The sequence below is a fragment of the Schistocerca serialis genome, chromosome 1 (assembly GCF_023864345.2).
Source record: "Schistocerca serialis cubense isolate TAMUIC-IGC-003099 chromosome 1, iqSchSeri2.2, whole genome shotgun sequence".
Classification (NCBI taxonomy): Eukaryota; Metazoa; Arthropoda; class Insecta; order Orthoptera; family Acrididae; genus Schistocerca; species Schistocerca serialis.
The window spans coordinates 67,242,239-67,264,722 of NC_064638.1; the positions used below are offsets into that span (position 1 = coordinate 67,242,239).

Here is a 22,484-nt window from a genome sequence, read left to right on the forward strand (position 1 = left end):
GTTGGACCATTATGGAGTAAGGGGAGTAGCTTACAATTGGTTCGCCTCTTACTTTAAGAACGGAAAGCAGAAGGTAATTCTCTGCAATATTGAGAGTGGTAGTGATGTTCAGTTCCAATGGGGCAATGTTAAGTGGGGCATTCCCCAAGGGTCGGTGCTGAGGCCACTGCTGTTTCTTATTTATATAAATGATATGTCTTCTAATATTACAGGTGATTCAAAAATATTTCTGTTTGCTGATGACACCTGCTTGGTAGTGAAGGATCTTGTGTGTAATATTGAAACAGTGTCAAATAATGTAGTTCATAAAATAAGTTCATGGCTTGTGGAAAATAATTTGATGCTAAATCACAGTAAGACTCAGTTTTTACAGTTTCTAACTCACAATTCAACAAGAACTGATATTTTGATCAGACAGAATGGGTATATTATAAGCGAGATGGAACAGTTCAAGTTCCTAGACGTTCAGATAGATAGTAAGCTGTTGTGGAAAGCCCATGTTCAGGATCTTGTTCAGAAACTAAATGCTGCTTTATTTACCATTATAACAGTATCTGAAATAAGTGACTGTTCAACACGAAAAGTAGTCTACTTCGCATATTTTCATACGCTTATGTCATATGGTATTATTTTTTGGGGTAAGTCTTCTGATTCAAGAAGGGTATTTTTGGCTCAAAAACAGACTGTTCAAGCTATGTGTAGTGTAAGTTCGAGAACCTCTTGTCGACCCCTATTCAATAGTCTGGGAATTCTGACATTGCCCTCACAGTATATATTTTCTTTAATGTCATTTGTTGTTAGCAATATAGCTTATTCCCAAGAGTTAGCAGCTTTCACTCAGTTACTACTAGGCAGATATCAAATCTGCATGTGGAATGCACTTCCTTGACTCTTGTGCAGAAAGGAGTGCAGTATTCTGCTGTATCCATTTTCAATAAGCTACCACAAGAAGTCAAAAACCTTAGCAGTAGCCAAACACTTTTAAGTGTAAACTGAAGAGTTTCCTCATGGCTCACTCCTTCTATTCTGTCAAGGAGCTCCTGGAAGAGCTGAAAAATTAAGCAAATTCCAGTGTTACATTGTTGATTTTCTTTATTTAAACTTACGAATTGTCACCTGAATATGTTTCTTATATTTCATTTTATCTGTTTCTACTATTGTGTTATAATTTCATGTATTGTCTCGTTCCATGACCATGGAGACTTCTCCTTAATTTGGTCCCACAGAACAATAAATAAATAAATGTCATCCAGACATAGGTTTTCTATGGCTCCCCTAAACTGTTTAAGGCAAATGTTAGTATGATTTCTTTGAAAAGGACATGACCAATTCTCTTTCTCATCCTTTCCCAATCTGATCTGGTGCTGCATTTCTAGTTGCTCAATCATCAATGTGATATTAAAGCCTAATGATCTCCTCCCACCCTCTAATATATAGTTGCTCATGCTTATTAATACTGCAACTAACAATGAACACATCATTTAATGTTCAGATCATTTAAGTTCTTTCAAAAATATTAAATCCAGTATTAAATACCAATATTTTATTGTATTGCTTACAGAGATACATGACAAACAACATTTTGAAAAATGCTGGAAAAATACTCTCAACCAGTGTCATCTAAATCTTCATCAACACACTTCACATGCTGAACCCACACAGCTGACTCATTTAAAATGTTCATATTTGATATATATATTTTATACATGTTACAAAGATACCTAAATGTTCATGGTTAATAAACATACAGATTTAAAGAAGGCATCACACAAAATTAATTTTACTGAAGAATGTGTACCATAATTGCAAAGATTCAGCTCTTCCACATCATTGTGGGAAGTTGCAGTTATGATCCATGTAAAACATAAATAAATAATCTGCTAAATAGTCAGAGAAAAAGAGAACAATAGACAAATTATATAAAGCAAATGAGAAAAGAGCAGAGCTACATGCATACACTGGAAGCCACTCTGAAGTGCACAGCAGAGAGAACTTAGCATTGTGCCACCTGTTAGTATTCCTTTCTATTCCAGTTGTGTATGGAGGGCAGAAGAATGACTACTTACATCAGCCAGCCATGGCATGCGAAACTCCATGCATGCAGTGTATGGGTTGCGGGTGGGTCCAGGCCAGGACTGTCACTTGGCTTTGCACAATCCCTCCCAGAAGTAACTGTTACAGCATGATATTTCATTTAGTATTCCGGTGTGGCATTTTTCAGTTGGCACTACTCTCTGAGTTCAGCAGAATTGCGCTCTCTGCACTATTTAAAGCTTGCTATTTGTTCATAGTATGTAAGAGTGTTGACTGGTCCATGGCTGTCCACACAAAAACAGGCAATCTAACAATCTATCATTGCAATCCCTTACAATGCTGGGAATGACAGAAGAGAGCAATGAGATTCCTCAGTTCACTTAAGAGACAGATACTGTGTATTTGTTTGCTGCGAGAGAACATTACAAGATCAAGCAGAAAGAATTTAAAGATTTAGTTGACAATGAAAGAGCAAATAATTACGATACTTGACAGATGGGGTTCATTATTCAATACATTGAAGAGCCTTAGTACTACATATGCAGGCTTGGAGCACATGAAGAAACTGATGGTATAAATAGTGAAATTTCCAAAATCGCATATGTTATTCCATTGTCAGTTGCAACAGTTTTCAATGGAACTGAACAAAGACTGTGGAGACCTCATGTATTACTGCAAAAGACTTTGGTTACGTCAAGGAGAATGCCTGGAATTTTTTTATTTCAATCTCACTAATGTTGAATTTATGAAGGAAAAAGTAGTGCAGGAACAAAAAGTAGAACATCTGGAATGGAGTGTAGACTTTGCATTTGAAGCGGACTTGACTGCACACTGCCCACAGTAAGACACTGCAAGGTAGCCTCTTTTTGATTTGATAGGTGATGCTTTGAAAAATAAAATCACATTGTCAAAGGGACACATTCTGACAAAGACAGTCCAGTTCCCTAAGCTCACTGGTGTTAAAGAAAACATGAGGTTTCAAGAATTCATTGTGTCCTTGAAAGAATTGTAAGGATAGTTTCATAAAGATTTTGAGGACACTGTCAATCTTTCATGTGTTCCTGATCTGTTTTCAAGATCATTTGCCATTTCAGTTGAAAGTTTTTCTGTGCATGTGCAGATGTAACTGAATGACCTATGAGGTAACTCCTTTTTAATGGCAAATCTTTTTACATTAAAACTTCCCAAGACATCTACATTGCTTTCCTCTAGTAGAGTTTCCAAGTCTCCATAACAAGATTGCAAAAGCACTGCAATAATTTGATTGATATATTTGTGTGAAAGACCTTTTTTTGATTATAAACCTAAATAAGCCATGATTACATGGCAACTTGAGGGTGAAACTCTGAAACTGTATGTATCTGTCCATATGCCGACAGTTTGTACCACATAAAAATTATGTTATATCTTCAGTGCACTGAAAATAATTAAATGATACTGAAAATTAGTTCTGTTTTGACATATGTTGTTGAAAAATGACCAAATATGAAACAAAGTAGTATGCAGTGCAACCGCAGTCCCACTTAAATGCAGCAAGTTTGCAATTTTCCCTCTTCCCCCTCCTCACACTTGAATGGCATGGTGTGGTGTGGGAGAAATGCCAAACAAGGCTGAGTGCTTTGGCACTTGGGTCCGGGGCATGGCCTCCAAGCCGAAATCTTTGCTGCCCCTGACTTCCGTGCACACTGTAATTAGTCTTATCTTGTATTTGTAGTCCCTATGAAACAATATGTATAGAGCTGAAATATATTTCTAGATTATTCACTTAATACTGGCTCTTGAATCTTTGTAAGTACAATTAGAGGTTACCAGGATAATCTGCATCTATCTTCAAGTGCCTGTTTTTTTAACATTTCTGTGACGCTCTCCTGGAATCAAACAAACCTGTGACTATCTGTGGCTCCCATCTTTGAGTATGTTTGTTATTCCCCATTTGTTCTGTTTGCTATACGTTCTGCACAAGTGAGCAACATTGCAAGATGGTACACAGAAGTGTTTTGTGAGCAAGTTCCTTTGCTGATTGACTGCATTTTCTCAGTATGTTTACAATGTACTGAAATTGCCAATTAAATTACCTAAATCTAAGCCTATTGAAGTGTCTTGTTATTTGACGAAATGAATATGAGTTTGGCTTATGATCTACAATGATCTTAAATTGTGAACCAATATCTCTTGAATTGCCATTCTACTAAACCGTGTAGTTCTTCTGAAGGAAGACTTCTTCTCCAATGCAACTGTATCTGTCCAGAAAATCTGAAGGCACTTATCAACTACTTCAACTTTTTACTAAATTATTAAAAACTACTTATTATCATATAAATCAAAGACTGGAAAATCCAGGATGGAAATGCAGTGTGGTTTCATTTGCTTGAGACTGCAGTTGTGTATGTGAGTTGTGTTTGTGTGTGTGTGTGTGTGTGTGTGTGTGTGTGTGTGTGTGTGTGTGTGTGTGTGTGTATTGTTGATGAAGGCCATTGGATGAAAGCTTGAAGTGTGAAGGTCTTTTTGTTGAGTCTATCTGTAACTCAGTATCTCCTCTATTATCATATTTATCCACTAGTTACAATAAGCAAACAATTCATATGATGTTTGCCTTTAAACATGAACTGTGGGAATACATGTGATCAGTACAATGTCATGGTCTAATGGATTTCACATTTAGACCCAATGTTTCATCCCCATCTCTGGAGGGATTTTCAAGGAGGATCTTGGCCTCTTCATATGTCTGATTCACACCCTGGCTCATTGCTGACTGCAGCAAAATTTCATTTACACATGTTCCCATGCAGCAGGATGAGCCACGTATTTTGAATACTCGAGCACAATTAGGCATTGTTGATTGCCCTCATCCGTTGTGCTGTCACCCTATGGTGGAAGACTGGTACACATCTTTTTTCATCACAGAGATTGAAATGTGATTTACTTCCATGCCCTTCTCTTTCCTCTTGAAATTCCTGGGATATTTTACAATTTCTATGGTCTCTATGTATAGCCTTTCATGTTATCTACTTGAGGCTGCCAGTACTTGAGTCCTCTCAAAATGAATGTGGTGGCTGATAAGAGTCAAGCACCGGTGGCCAGAAGTGGATACCAAGAAAGGCTATGCAGAGAGGCCACAGAGATTGTAAAACACACCAGGAATACAGAATACTTTCCTGGGTGGAGATCATCATTCATGATACTGTAGATGTTGTGCAACAATCACTTTACCACACTAGCTACCTCAACAACTGCAGACATACTTCACAAGCCACTGTATGGTGCATGGTATAGGTTACCTTGTACCACTACTAGCAAAGGGATGCCAGCAGGTTTTCATCTCAGTAGGGGCCAAACATTTTCTCCATACATAACGTTTAGAAATTTTGAGGACATTGTTATCTGCTCATTGTTTTCTAATATTAGTTTCTAAAGCACTTTTAGTACATGGGCAATTTATACTACCAGTCACCCCAGTGGAATCTTTGGGTCTTGGTGATCCTGTGCCACTCCACTATCTGCATCCGGTTCTTCCTACCAAGCAAAATGGTGCATTGGTTTGCACACTGGACTCACATTCAGCAAGATGATGGTTCAAACTTGCATGCACCCATCCAGATTCAGGTTTTCTATTATTTCCCTAATTCGCTCCGTGCATATCGCAGGTTGGTTATTTTGAAAGAGTACAGCCAATTCCCTTACCCATCCTTGACACAATCAGAGACTGTGCTCCTTCTCTAATGACCTTGATGTTCGTGGGATGTTAAACCCAATATTCCTTCCTTCTTCATTTATCCAGTTCTTCCAGTTTGGCACCATTTCCTTACATTCAGTGATACCCTTCACTCTGCAGTCTGGGGTCATCTCATCTTGCCATCTGCTTCTTGGTAGTCCCAGGGGTTTTGAGTTTCCATCTTCTTGTTATATATCTGATGGACAATTCTGTCAGGGTCCATTCTGACAATATGGCCTACTCATTGTAAACGTCTTACTTTGTTGATGTTCACTACCAAGGGTTGCTCAGCCAGCTTAGCTAGTTTTTCATTGGATCTCCAAACAGATCTTTTTGTTGCTTGATCAAATGTTGGCCCACAAACTTTTCACTTTCTGTGCACTTTATTTTCTAAGTCTGAGAGATGGGCGCTCTTCTCTTTTATTCATGCTCCATGTTTCCCTCCACACAGCAGCACTGGGTTAATGACTGTGTTGTAGTGTTTCAGCTTGCTTTTCCTGGTCATGAGTTTGGAGGGTAGAAGTGTTTGACAGTAAAAGTAAACTTTGTATGTGTTCTGTAATCTAATTTGGTATCAAGATGTCTTCTATTGCAATCATTTACATTTACAACAAGGTATTTGATGTTGGAAGTGTTCTTGAAAGCCTAGTTTTCTATGTGAAAGTCTTAACATTGTCTTGTAGTCATGTTTTTCCCTTTGTATGATTATGTGTTTTAATTTTCTTCATTAATTTTTAAACATATTTTTGTGACATTTCATTTAATATCTTAAACAGTGTTTCAGTTTCACCACTGTTACTTCCTGTTAAAACTATGTCATCTATGTAGGTATTGTATTTGATGGTTATCTGTGATGTTTCCATTTGTTGCTTGTTTGGTTTCTCTTACTACTTTCTCCATTACAAGGTTGAAACTAAGTGAGGATCTCACCTCACCTGGCTTCTGTCCAGTTTTCTTCTCAAAACAGTTTAGTAATGACCTACAATATATCAGCCTGCTCACTGCCATCTCCATACACATTTTGACCAGGCTGATGAGCTTAGTAGAGACTCTATTTTCAGTCTAGATCCACATTCAGTTTCAATGATCACTCTGTTGCTGCCTTCTGAAACAAAATGGACAGCTAATAGATATTCTAGTTATGTTCCCATATTTTTTCATTTATGGTCTTGATGCAAAATAGTGTTGATCTATTTCTGCAAAAAGCATTCTGGTAGTCTCTCATTCTGTCCTCGGTATAGAGTGTAAGTCTTTGCAATATTATATGTGACAGTACTTTCTATGCTGTGTCTAGTAGGGAAATTCCTCTGTAATTTCTTCAGTTTCATTTATCTCCTTTCTTGTTGTAGGGACAGAGATTGATTCCTTCCAGTCATCTGGTATTTTACTATCTTGCCAAATTTTAAGAATAATATGAAACAATTTGTCATGAAGTTTATGATCACTCCACTAGGGTCTGGCAGATTAAGCTGCTTTGTGTTTTTTTAATTTCTTCAAGTTACTGATTAGATGTTCTTGTGTTGTCATTCACAGAAGATTCAGCAGTTGGCAAGCAACTTTGCTCGAGTTTAGTTTTTGTTTCAGGACAGTTCAGTGAGTCATCAAAATATTCTTTCCAAGCCTGTAATATATCATCTGATTCACTCATAATGTTACCATTGATATCATGAATAGCTGCAGTCCAGTTGTACCCCTGCTTATGTCATTTATGATGCCATATAATTTGTGGATGTTCTTTGCTTTCTGGTCCTTCTGAATTGTCTGTAGAGTGAGTTTGAGGTACAACCTTTTGCCTCTTCATAGGGTCTCGCTTGTTTCCATCTGTGCCCACCCGTGGCCCTGTTCTAGTTCTTGGTTTATGCTATTCTGTAGCCATTCCTTGCTGGCTGTGATGCTAGCTTCTACTGCCATTTTGCATGTATTGTTGAAACATTTCTTCTTTTTTTGTTCTACTTTTGGAGCCAGTAATGTGTTTTCAGCTAACTTCCTTGTCTGACAACATACTTTTCCTCCCTTTCAAGAACCTCTGCATGCTACTGTCATATACTGTGATAGCTCTGAGATGGTTCTAAAACAGTTTTCATACATCTTCAAAGAATGAGATTTCTTAAAGAAAAACATAGCAATTTTAAATAAATTATTCTTCATACAAAGTTTTTCAGTAATCTTATTTTATAACTCACATTACATATGTTTTTATATCATCTTTACATCATTTTATTGATATTTTTGGGGCATTTTAGTGATACCTTTTGTGGTATTTTATGTCATAAAAATCTGGGTCTTGTGGTTGCAAGTCCTAATCCATCTCCATAAACTACATGTTTTCTAACTAGGTGCCATTGCCCCATATGGTGGTACTCTCATAAATATATGCTGCAGTGGCATCAAGTCAAATGCTGTTCAGATGTCAAGAAATATTGCATCCACTTGGTTATCTTAATCCATGACTTTCAGGATGTCATATGAGAAAAGTGCTAATTGGGTCTCATGTGAACATTGTTTTCAGAATCAGCTTTGATTGGCATAGAGATACCTCATTAAGCTTGAACTCATAATATATTTTCCAATTCTACAATATATTAACATCAATGAGATTGGACGGTAGCTTTGTGGAACACTTCTGTTGCCTTCAGTGGTACAGCTTTATTCTGATAAATTGTGGGAGGAGTATCTCATAAAGTACTCTTTTACTTTGTTTTTGAACATCTGGAAATTTCTGAATTCCTTTCCAATCTTTACAGACACCATCTTATAGACTTAACTTACAGGCAAGAACTTAAAACTCCATTCTGAACCCCGGACGGGAATGCATAATCTGTAAGGAAATCTTTTTTACCTCTAGCATTACAGTTTTGAATTTTACACATCATCCTAAATTAAATTTTATTATTAGCCATATGTGCTATTAGAAAGTTCATATATTGACACATATGTATTAAGAACCATGACGTCTCTGGAGAGGGACTCTACACAATATTCTTACCACATGCTTCTGTAGAAATGTGCTGTATTGGCCCAGAAAATTATGCCGTAGGACAGTACTAGGTGAAAGTATGCTAGCAATCCTGACTGCAGGTCAACATGATGGATGAGATTATTCAGTGGACAGCAGGTAGAAATTGTCTTCTTCATTAACTTAGCCATGTGCTGGAGCCGTCTCAGTTTATAATCCATCTAGATTTCTAAGAACTTCACCCATGGAGCCTCAACAGTAAACATTCATTGATCTCTGCTTCTGGACTTGTAAGTCACTTTAATTTGTTTTGAGTTGTTTAATATGAGGTTTTTTAAGATTAAGGGTTAAGCTGTTTGCTGTGAATCAGTTGTGAGCCTATTTCATTATTCATCTTGCTGCAACTGGTGTGGATATGTTTGGGCCCTTTATTAGTATGCTTGTGTCATCAGTGGACCTTACAGTTCTTCAGGAATCCCACAATGTCTTGCATAAGTTGGTCTGTTATTAAACCTTCTTATTCACTTTTATGTCAATGCACTGGAATGTAACAAGATAATTTTATAAGGATATCAAAAATGTTCAGGAGGTGAAATGTTATATACTACCCACAGATCACTTAGTTCCTTCCTCAGAGAAGAATGTGGAATGGGTTGGGGAAGGATGGAAAATAAGGACAGGTCTCACAGACTCCAGGTTGTGAGGGACCTACCTGCTGTGAGGAAGAGGAGCGACCAAGATGAAACGGATAGCATCAGAGTGTGTCTATTGTCTCTCTTTTAGTACTATTAAATGTGTCTGTTCTTAGTACTTGGAATTTTGCCTCAAGAAAATAAGAACTGGCCAGTCATTGTGTCTCTTTGTGATTTCACAATTTTCTCTTGTGAATTTTTCTTTTCATACAAAGCAATGAAATCAGACAGTTATTAAAATAATTGCATATATTGTTCTCTTTTATGAATTTTGTACTTAATAATTCTATCATTAATGCATTTAATTTCAAATACTATTTTACTGCAGGTAATGAGCAGATAATACAGTTGGTACCACTACCGGATGCTATTTACAATGTTCCTGGAAGAGACAGTAATGCAACACAAGAAATTGTCTTTCAAGCCACTGATGTTCCAGCATTGGGCTATTACTCGTACTATGTGTCTAGTACAAAACAAGAGAGAAGTTATTCAAACATTATATCAGAAAATGCAACATACATTGGAAATAATGTAAGGTTTTCAAAACACTGAATGTGCAAAAATGATCATTTTGGCTGAAAACGATCTAATGTAGTATGTTTTTGTAGTACTTGCAGGTAATTTTGCATGAAACTCAAGGGACTGTAAAGTCTGTAATAATCAATGGAACAGAGTTACCACTTAGCCAAAATTTTTATTACTATGAAGGATGGGCAGGAACTAATGCAGGACCTGATAAGAGATCATCTGGTGCTTACATTTTCCGACCAGTAGGATCCGAAGCAACCACGGTGACTGGAACTGCGACAGTCAAAATATACAAAGGTTAGCTCTAAAATGTAATAACAAAACTTCAAAATTGTTTTTGTTAATTTATTAATAAAGTTGTCAATAATTTTTGAAAGGTCCAGTTAAATATGAAGTTATTACATAGCCAGTCTTGTAACCATACTGTATTCCATGTTCCTTCAGTCCATGATTTATTGTACTTCAGTATTATATTTCAGTCATCAGCAATTATTGTAGCTTTTCTTTGTATTATTGTTGTATGAAAACTGAAAGTTCTTTGCTCACATTTTGCACAATATACTGCAAGATATGTCCACCAGTTGAGCCACTGAAATCGTATACAGGACTGGCTGGGTACAGATTCCCGTTCAGCTTGAAATGTAGCAGGCTGAATCTACTAGCACGTTTGCAACAATTTTGATATAGCTTGGATTGGCTTATTAGAATTTCTTTTTCTGGTTTTATGTAATGCAGTAAGCTCCAGATTATCTGACTGTAGATTATCCATGCATAGTTAAGTGATTCTAGGGAAAAGAAAATGATTTCTGTAGTATTCTGTTATAACTAGAATGAACATATTTGTTTGGAATGCAGTATTATTTGTGTAATTCATGTGTTATAACCAGAAGACAAGTACCACCAGTCAGACATCCTTGAAGTATTTTTCCATTGTTTCCCCTTTCAGCTTAGGTAAATGTGGTGACTCTGCCCTTGGGATAGGTCTGTGGCCAATTTTCTGTCCATATGTTCACCTAGCCTCTCCCCTGGAGATAAAGATCGATAACTTACCACTCACTTAAAGCCAAGAGTAAAGGAAAATGATTTATGTTTTCTTCAGGAGCAATTTCTTTCAGAATTATTACTCTGTGTTAATATGAAATGAAAGCATATCATTAAACATTGCCATGAAGAATGCACTGTTAACTGCACTTTTCTAATTGCTGACAGATCTCAATAATACTATAGCTTCTCTAAAGTGGATCATTGACAACAAGTGTTAACACCTATCACATTTATTGCTTAAGTTCCACACAACTTATATGTTCAAGGTAGATAATAGATGCAAACATATTGTTCTATAAATCAAAATTGAATAAGAAATTATAGAAAAGTCAGAAAAAAGATGAAATCTTCACAAATGTTTCTCAGGACTGTGGGATTGGTGTAAAAACAGTGAGAGATTCAAAGACAAGCTGTTAAATTCTGTAACCAAATGTGGGAGCCATGCTAGAGTGTCAATGTAGAAGTGTCTGAAAATTTCAACTCACACTAAACTAGATAAGGCACTGCACTTGTGGTTCCAGCAGAAGAAGTTCCCTATCAGGTCAGAAGTAAATAGTTAAAGTACGAAAGTTACCTGAAACTCTGAAGATTGAAGGAAAATAAAAGCTTCATCAGAATGACTGACTCAATTTAAACATTGCTATAGGATTAGAGAATTTGTCATTCAGAGCAAGTAGCTTGGTAGTAACACGCATCACTTTATTCATGTAGTGTATTTTGACAGATGTAGTTTTGCTTCCATTGACAGTCAGAGTCCTGTTGTACATTGAGTGACACTGACTTCCTGGAAAAAAGAAATCATAAAAATACATAGCAAAATGAATTTTTAAATATCCTGCAATAAATACCTATCTTGTCAGTGTTACCAACAAAATCTTTGTTGAAATTTAATATCAATTTTAGTGTCTGCAGCAGCCGAGGTTTCTTAGATTGTCTTTGTTTCTTTCCTTCAAACAAATCTTGTCACTTTTCAGTGAAAAATTCTGTGCTTATTTATGAATATATGAACCCATTTGTCAGAAGCTTTAAATTCAAAATCTGTAAACTATTGTGCTGCTGCTGAAGCCCACTGTTGTAAATTCTGTGTAGTTACTTGCTGATGATTCTCTTGGGCGTCAACAGGACAATCATACATCTGGGAACTGATTGCTGTGTATTTATCGAATTGATTGCCTCCTTTTTTTATGTCTTCTTCCCATTGGGGTATATATACCTTCTTTCTTAACCAGCTGCACCTTTTTGTTTTGTAATGTTTGCAGTTTCCATATGGGATGAGCCTTTACGATATTAAGAAAGATAATTTTGTAATTCGAAGAAAGATGGTCTACTTCTCTTGAATTCTTTTCTTCTGGTTCATATTCATCCAATGAGATGTGTCTTCGGCTTTTCAAAAGGTTTGCCTTCACAGTTCTCATTTTCATGAAGAAGTTCATCACAAGTCACAAGTATTTTTTCAGCCAACATGTCCATAGTACATCTGTAAATTTCTTCACCATCAACATTGCTTCACGAGAAAGCGTCATTGAATATTCCAATGCAATCAAATTATTTGCAGCAAGCAGGCTTCTGTAATAAACAACTGCATCTTTTAACATCATCTTTGGCACTTCACTGCATAATGAATCTGCAGCTTCTGATACTTTTGTGATATCTTCATTGACAGACATTTTTAATTCACAATATTGTAAAAATTACAGTAATGTTTCACAGTGCAGAACACTCCAATCTCTGCAAAAGTCAGGAATGAAAAGGCACTGTTGCAGGTAAGACCCATTGCTCAATTAGTTCCTAACCATTAGCCTGTTTGTATACACAACAGAGCAACAGCTATACTCCACTTTTCCATGAAGACACTAGTTCCTCAAATTTACAGTGAATATTTACAACCTTTCCACTGCTTATAATATTGCACAATTTTGTAATAAGATTGTAATGACAGTAATTAATGCTTTAATTTACCTCCATTAAAATGCGTTTTAAGTTATTCAAATTTTTAAAAAGAAAGTATTGATGAGTATAATTCAGCCTCTAAGTAGCCAGTGACACCCATTTCATTTCATACACAAAATAAAATTATTTATGATTTACTTGATAATGCTTTCAGTCATTAACTTTATTTAAAAGTAATTATACTCAAGTACTACACTACTGGCCATTAAAATTACTACACCAAGAAGAAATGCAGATGATAAACATGTAGTCATTGGACGAATATATTATACTAGAACTGACATGTGATTACATTTTCACACAATTTGGGTGCATATCTCCCGAGAAATCAGTACCCAGAACAACCACTTCTGGCCATAATAATGGCCTTGATACGCCTAGGCATTGAGTCAAACAGAGCTAGGATGGCGCGTACAGGTACAACTGCCCATGCAGCTTCAACACGATACCACTGTTCATTAAAAGTAGTGACTGGCGTATTGTGACAAGCCAGTTGCTTGGCCACCACTGAAAAGACATTTTCAATTGATGAGAAATCTGGAAAATGTGCTGGCCAGGGCAGCAGCCGAACATTTCCTGTATCCAGAAAGTCCCGCACAGGACCTGAAGGGTAGAGCCACAGGTCGTAACACATCTGAAATGTAATGTCCACTGTTCAAAGTGCCGTCAATGTGAACAAGACGTGACCAAGACAAGTAACCAATGGCACCCCATACCATCACGCTGGGTGATATGCCAGTATGGTGATGACAAATACACACTTCCAATGTGCATTCACCATAATGTCGCCAGACACGGATGCATCCATCAGAACCTGGATTCATCCAAAAAAATGACGTTTTGCCATTCGTGCACCCAGGTTCGTCGTTGAGTACACCAACAACTATACCATTGCAGGCACTCCTGCCTGTGATGCAGCGTCAAGGGTAACCGCACCCATGGTCTCCGAGCTGATAGTCCATGCTGCTGCAAACATCGTCGAACTGTTCGTGCAGATGGCTGTTGTCTTGCAAACATCCCCATCTGATGACTCAGGGATCGAGACGTGGCTGCATGATCCGTTACAGCCATGCGGATAAGATGCCTGTCATGTCGACTGCTAGTGATACGAGGCCTTGCGATCCAGCACAGCGTTCCGTATTACCCTCCTGAACCCTCCGATTCCATTTTCTGCTAACAGTCATTGAATCTCGTCCAACGCAAGCAGTAATGTCATGATACGATAAACCGCAATCACGATAGGCTACAATCCGACCTTCCTCAAAGTCGGAAACGTGATGGTACGCATTTCTCCTCCTTACACGAGGCATCACAACAACGCTTCACCAGGCAACACCGGTCAACTGCTGTTTGTGTATGAGAAATCGGTTGCAAACTTTTGTCATGTCAGCACGTTGTAGGTGTCGCCACTGGCGCCAACCTTGTGTGAATGCTCTGAAAAGCTAATCATTTGCATATCACAGCATCTTCTTCCTGTCGGTAAATTTTGCGTCTGTAGCACATCATCTTCATGGTGTAGCGCTTTTAATGGCCAGTAGTGTATTTTGATACTGTATGCCATAGTCAATGTCAATAGTATTTTCAGTCAAATATTTACTATGAACTGAATTAGAATTTTGAATAGAAATGTTATAATTAAAATGTTTTTACTTAAATCTTAACTAAGTAATCCATGAAAAAAATATCTTTTATGTAATTAATCAAAGTTGTGTCAGCTGTAAAACTGTGTGGGGTACTATGCACCCTTGTATTTGTAGGATACTGTACGTGTGTGTGTGTGTGTGTGTGTGTGTGTGTGTGTGTGTGTGTGTTTGTTGTATTTTCTGATGAAATCCATGCAATGTAAATTGTATCTGGATGAATAAACTACTATTACTATTACTATTACTACTACTACTACTACTACTACTACTACTACTACTACTATTACTATAATATTTATAACAATTAAGAAAACAAAATAAAATCGAGTCTGCATGTAGGATCAAATCCAGATAAGCCATATGATATTCTAGCACACTGCTGACTGAGCTATGTCACCTATATGGTTGAACAGTACTTCTGACCGTATGACTTGCGTATGAGCTATGCTGAAAACTTTAGTGCCCTTTTTCTCAGAATTTTCTTGATAGTGTGCTTTAAGACTTCTATGAGTGGTTGCCCATGAGATATACTACCAACCTGTGAAGTTTCTTCCCAAACCATTTCCAAGACTGGAAGTTCCACTTGCTAGTATAACTTTTTACAGATGTAAATGTGACTTCACCACACTGTTTGTTTTAAATGTCATTAAATGAGTCAAACACTCAGCCTGTTCACCATAACTCTGAGAAATACAAGTAGCCTATCACTGAATCAAATGAACTATTATTTAGTTTTAGAAAAGAATAGGCAGTCCAAAACCAAAAATGAAGAGCTTATAGATAGAAGGGCCACATAAATTTCAAATTATGTGATTTAGATTTTCTGTGGCATCCCTAAATCACTTGAGGTGAATATTGGGACAGTTCCTCAGCAAGCCCAAGGCTCATTTTCTTTCCCATCCTTGCCAGTCTAACTTAATGCATCATATCTAATTAGTATGCAACTGAAAAGATCTATACCTATGCTCTTTGTTATTTGTGTATCCAGTCATGCACTAGTTAGGTAATAATATGATATCAAATGTTTAATAATTTATATTATATTTAATTTAAATTAAAACAGGTGATGTTGTGGAAGAAGTGCATCAAACCTTTAGTGACTGGATCAGTCAAGTTATTAGGATATATAAAACTGAAAAACACATTGAATTTGAATGGCTGGTTGGACCCATTCCCACCGAGTATGTATTGCTTTGATCCTAAATGCTAATAGAACCTACTTCACTGAGACTAATTTATTATATAATTGATCATCTGCTTACAGGGATGGGGTAGGGAAAGAAATAATTTCCCGTTTTAATACAAACCTGGTCAACAATGAAACATTTTATACTGATTCAAATGGCAGGGAAATGATACAGAGGCGAGTCAATTACCGACCGACATGGGATTATGTTGTAGAGGAACCTGTCTCAGGAAATTATTATCCTATAACATCCAAAATAGTAATAAAGGATGAGAATAAAGGCCTAGAAATGGCAGTTCTGAATGATCGAGCACAGGGAGGTTCCAGCCTTCGAAATGGTGAAGTTGAACTAATGGTAAGATGCAAGAAAAGCAATTTTCAAAACCAAGTGTGTAACGAACTCAGAAAGTTTTAGAATGAATGTACTACTTCTATTTGCTTACTAATTTAACAAATAAGGACTCAATAGCCACAATATGAAGCCTTAAACTGCACTGGCTACTTCTACTGTTTCCGTGAGTATTAATGTTATTATTTGAGTATTCATGTTATTATAATTAAAAACACACCAAACAATTGTACTGTCTTGTTTTCATTCTTTGACAAGCATACTATTTGTAGTATAACTTTCCATTGCTACAGCTGTGATGTTTGCTCTCTTAGTCATCAAACACAAGAAGTGAAAGTTTATCTACAACTTGTACAGAAACCAGACTGCAATTATAAGAATTGAAGAACATGAAAGGGAGGTAGCAAATGAAAAAAGAAGTGAGACATTATTGTATCCTGTGCCCCCATTGCTCAATTTGTACATTGACCACAAATTTAAAAAAAAAAAAAAAAAAAAAAAAAAAGGAAAAATTTTGAAAAGGACTTCAGAGTTCAGGGACAAGAAATCAAATCATTAAGGTAGACAGTGACACTGAAATCTGTTAGAGAGTGTAAGAAACTTGGAAGGTTAATTGAACAGAATGGATATAAACAAAATTAAAACAAGAGTAATGAAATTTAATCCAATTAAATAAGGTGTGGCTAAGGGAATTCAACTGAGAAATGATATACTGAAAATAATAGAAAAAATAAAGAGGATATAAAATGCAGACTGGCAATAGCAAGAAACCAATTCAGAAATAGAGAAATATGTTAATATTTCAAACAAATTTAAGTGTTGAGAATTCTTTTCCCGAATGTGGCCTTTTATAGAGTCATATGCGGACAGTAAAAGAGTAGAAAGTTTTGAAATGACACACTACAAAAGAATGCTGAACATCAGATGGGTTTATTGGATAACTCATAAAGAGCTTCTGAATCAGACTGGGGGAAAAGAAATTTTGGCAGAGCTTGACTAAAGAAAGAGATAGGTTGCTAGAACACTTGCTGATTTATCTTATTTCACTATTATTTCCAGTCTTAAATGGGAGGACCTTTACTCACTCATTATTATCTGTTTATACTTTACGATATCCATCACTTGAAATTTTTCTCCAATTAAAGAGCTTAATTTCAGTATTTCTTTATTTCTTTATTTTGCTCCAACATTAACTGATTACAAAAGCAAGTCTTTTTGTACCAGTCTTCTGGACAAGTCAGAGCCTTACTTACTAGAGTTATATATTATTGCCTGGCGTTATTATCCACACAACTTTTTCTAAATTTAGTTGAGAGAACAATGTTACATTAGGTACTACATAAATCTATTTGTTATCAGCAAAGAAAAGAAGTACTCCAAGCTTTACACCGACTAAAAACGTACACAGATAATTACTCACTACTACAAACATACGCTGAGAAAAGAAGATCCTACAAAACACTAACAAGGGAGAAGAGAATGGCACACAGGGAAGAAGAGGGAAGAAGACGAGCTGAAGAAGCCAGGAGAGACCCATTCGTTGCAATTTCATAAAAGCATGGAAAAATGGACGAGACATTTCAAAGACATTCTCAACAAAGGTGGTAGAGAAGGAGCACAGGTAGCAAGTCAAGAGCTCACACCACAAGAGATGCCAGCCTGGTCCCCACTCATTCCAAATGAGGTCCGAAACATCATTGAGCAACAAAAAGGAAGAAAGCAGCGGGACCGGACATGCTTTACAATGAATACCTTAAGTCACAGCCCATCTGCTAGCACCAACCTGGACAAAACTTTATAACAAATGAATTGAAACAGCAAAAATCCTAGGCCACTGGAGAAAATCAATAGTAAGGGTAATGTACAAAGGGAAGGGCAACCCAAAGGACACAAACAAATACAGAGGAATAGCCTTGGAAAACAACCCTTTTAAGGTACTCACATAACTAATCACAGGAAGAATAAGACACACTTTGGAAGACCACCTCCCAGAATCTCAATTTGGGTTCAGGGAAAAAAGATCCACTAACACAGCAGTGGAGCTGCTTTTAAGAAACATATGGGAAACCATCAATAAGAAGCAAAAATATTATGCTGTATTCATAGATTTCACAAAGGCCTTCGACCTTCTTGATCGATCATTAGTAAAAAGGATGCTTGACAAAACCTTGGGAAGAGACAGTGTCTGGACAAGGATCATAAACTCCATAAATGAATGGAACGAGACAACCTCAACCTGTCTGAACCAATAAGGCAAACAAACGGAGTACTCCAAGGAGACCCACTAAGCCCGCTCCTGTTCATTCTGGCAGCAAAGGACTATGGAAATCGCTCAAGACGAAGATGTCGAAGCATATGCCTACGCAGACGGCATTGTGATAGACTCAAAAACCTTAAAGAAACTACAGGAGACTATAGAAGAGGTGGGAAAATGGTGCACAAAACAGAAGTTTGTAATCAACACCGACAAGACAGAAATGATGGTATTCAGACCAGGTGGGGAAATTCCAAAAACGACAAGAATTGCACTTCAAGGAAAGCAAATATCTATCACAAAAGATTACAAATATCTAGGGATAACACTCCAGCTGTCCGCAAAGTGCTTCACTAAACACACAACAGAGAAAGCGACACAAGCCATCAGAGCAATAAACGAAATAAGTTCCATCAGAACACTAAATCTAGACACAGCTATGGCACTCTTCAAATCAAAAATGATACCAATACTGGCTTATGGGATAGAAATCATATGGATAAACCTCAATGAAAAGAACTTAGAAACATTGGAAAGAGTAAAAGCAACCTATATCAAAAGAGCATTAGGGGTAGCAAAAACCATAAGATCAAGATTAGTCTACCTTCTCGCCCGAGAATCTTTCCTCATAGAGGATCTAAGCACAAGGTTCTTACTTCCCAACAGCATCGGAGAACCTACTAAGATCACTACTCAAGAAAAGAGAGGAAGTACCAATGGAATTCTATGGATCCGGGGCCATGATCGACCACACTTGGACAGCAGCAAATTTTGAGATGAGACATATACTTACAAGACTTGCAGTACACGGATTCGACCATGAAATTTGTGCAAATACAACATACCATAAACCGTCAAACCCTTGCAAGTGTACACTATGTGTACAGTCATGTGAGAGATACTATATAAAAATATGCAACAAGAGAACCAGATCAATTAGAGACTATGCAATACATGGTTCAAATGATAATCTGTTATAAAACCTGCACTGAATGTAATCTACTACTAAGAATTATGCAGACACTCAATACATCCTTGTAATTCACTCTCAAATGACTGTAATCTAATGTATAACTATATGGCTATTTTGCTGTAATAAATCGTTTATAAATCAATTTGCTATTGAAATACCTAGATTAAGAAATTTACTGTTTGTGACACAGTCTTCAGATCTGAGATTCAGATGTTTACAGTTTGTCAAACAGTCTAGATCTGAGTTTCTTATATCTGAAGATAGATGGTCTTCCATCATACAAGTGTACTAAATCTAGAAACTCATCTATTGATGCAGTCACAGACTGTGCGGCTGGTCCCGTCGGAGGTTCAAGTCCTCCCTCGGGCATGGGTGTGTGTGTTTGTCCTTAGGATAATTTAGGTTAAGTAGTGTGTAAGCTTAGGGACTGATGATCATAGCAGTTAAGTCCCATAAGATTTCACACATATTTTTTTATCTATTGATTACACAGAATTGTTTAGGAGCCATAATTTTAATTTCTTTTTTTGTTCTGTAATGGGAAGTTTTTAGACTTTAGGATGGAAGCAATTCAGTACTTTTATGCCAGCATAGTGAGGGTTTTTCTCATAAAGTGTTGTTCCACGAGCGATATTGTGGGGTCTCTCTCTACCTCTAGTGTTGTGATCATGTATTTCTTTACTGAGCGTTTTGTTACTGTTTACTACCATAATGACTATATTAACTATATCTAGGTTATGAATAGTTAGTATTTTAATTCTTTAAACAAATTTCTGCAGGACTTTCTTTCCCATAATTCTAAGTGCCTTCTTCTGTAGGGTAAGTACACATTTCATATTACCTTTACTGCTGGATCTCTATACCTCTCTCTCATAGCTTAGATTGGATTCAAATAGTGCAAAATATATTTGCCTCAGAGTGGTAATGTTATAAAAAGGTGTCAGTTTTCTTAGGGCATATATGGTAGTAGACAGCTTTTTGCAAAAATCATTGACATGATCAGACCAGTTTAACTCTGCATCAAGTATCAGGCCAAGAAATGTGGCTGAGTATTCTTTTTTAGGCTTCCAAGATCAAATTCAATATAGACAGATTTATTTGGATTTAATTTTAGTTTGTTTTCATTATAATACTGCAGAATTATGCCTGGTGCACTATTGGATTCCACTTCATGCTGTGAATGGCTTAGACTGCTGCATATTAATGTGGTTTGTTATAGGCAGAATATCATTATCATAAATAATAAAAGTAAATGGTCCTAATATTGACCCCTGTGGAATACCAAAATTAATGTCAGTGGTGTTTGATTTGTATGCTCCCTCAGTAGTGCTAATAGACACAACCTGCTTTCTATTTGTCATGTACGATCTAATTGAATTATGGACTGCACCTTGAATGCCATAGATCCACTGTTTGTCAAGCAATATGATCATATCAAAACAATCAAATGTTTTCTGTAAGTCTAGAAACATTCCACATACATGTTCTTTATTGTCTATTGCTTGAGTAACATTTTCGATTAAGATGGATGCTGGTGTAATGGTGGATGACCCCTTGACAAACCCATACTGCCCCTTAGAAATCATTTTTTTGCTTACCAGGAATTTCTAGATTCTTATGTATATTACTTTCTCAAAGATTTCGGATATTATTTGAAGAATAGATATGGGTTGAAAGTTTTCTACTAGGTTTCTGTTCACTTTTTTAAAAATAGACACAACTCGAGCTATTTTCATCTCATCTTGAAATAGACCATCTTCCATATGAAATTTGATTATTGCTGATAAAAGTGATGCAATTTTAATTATTTTTTCTTCACTTGTTGGTGTCAAAATATACTTCCTGACACTGGTGTTCCTCTGAATTTGTATTTATGATTTTTAAGCTGATTGTTTATGCTGGAGCCAACAAAGCAAAGTAATTGTTAAAGAGATCTGCTACCTTATTATGATCAGTTTCTATTGCACCATTTATCAGCAAGTGATTTTCAGTCGTATGTTTCCCGGATTTACCAATTTCTCTGTATACTAGTGACCATGATGTTTTGGAAATATTATTTGAATTTTGAATGACTCTTTCGAAGTGTTCTTGATTTACAGAAATTAGGAGGTCTTCATAGCACTTCTGTTACTTTCTTCAGAGATTAGGAGGTCTGTACAGTATTTCTGATACATTCTGAACCCTTCTTTTAAGTCATTTCACATAGCATACTCATACAATCTTAGTTTCTCTCTAGCCTCAGTGACTGAACTTGATATCCAGTTTTGGATTACAGCATGTGACTGCACTCTTGTTTATTAATGAGCAGGCTGGGTTGAGAATGTAGTATACTTCACTTGAGGATTTGTCATAACTGTAATGTGTCATTAGAATATTGTTCCAATCAGCATTACTTAGCATGTTATTCAAATGAGTTATATTTTGGTCTGTATTCATATGAACATATCTATGGTGACTGTATGTAGGAACCTTTTTTATGTTCACTCCTAGTATGTAGGAACCTTTTTTATGTTCACTCCTAATTCTACTGCATGGTGGTCTGACAAAGCACTTATAATAGCAGAAGATGTAAGACCATAAAGATGAATACCAGTGATTATGTTCTCTGTTACAGACTGGCACGATTCAGTCTCACTGGTTGCAGTGTTTATCAGGTATTTTACATTATATTCAAGCTGAGTATATTTGAATAGTCTAGTGTGTAACTTAGCAGATAAGTTACACACTAGACTATACATTTATGTTGAAATCTCCTATAATTACTAACTTATTCAGGTATGATATAAAAACATTCTCTATCATGTCACGAAACTTTGTTAAGAAAACTTCAAAGTTTCCATCTGGCAGTGTATATAAACATATAACATAAATTTTATCACTTGGTATCTTTATATGTGCTGCACATAATTCAATAGTCCCATCTAATGAATATTTACTTACATTTACAGAATTAAAATCAAATGTGCTTTTTACATACATTGACACACACACCCTCTAATGGAAGATCTGCAAAACTTATTAGCTAGTACCACGTTTAGAGGTTTAAAAAGTTCTAACTTGGCATCAGGTAACCAATGTTCACTAATACACTCCTGGAAACTGAAATAAGAACACCGTGAATTCATTGTCCCAGGAAGGGGAAACTTTATTGACACATTCC

At 36.4% G+C, this 22,484-nt stretch overlaps 1 protein-coding gene across 1 annotated transcript in view; it reads left to right on the plus strand.

Moving 5' to 3' along the window:
- The window catches only part of LOC126465924 (lysosomal alpha-mannosidase-like), a 137,779-nt gene that overhangs the window by 54,148 nt on the left and 61,147 nt on the right, over positions 1-22,484 (plus strand). The window contains exons 11-14 of the mRNA XM_050096386.1: positions 9,723-9,928; positions 10,006-10,222; positions 15,626-15,743; positions 15,827-16,103. Of these exons, the coding sequence (XP_049952343.1) occupies positions 9,723-9,928; positions 10,006-10,222; positions 15,626-15,743; positions 15,827-16,103 (818 nt within the window). The remainder of the gene's footprint in view (positions 1-9,722; positions 9,929-10,005; positions 10,223-15,625; positions 15,744-15,826; positions 16,104-22,484) is intronic.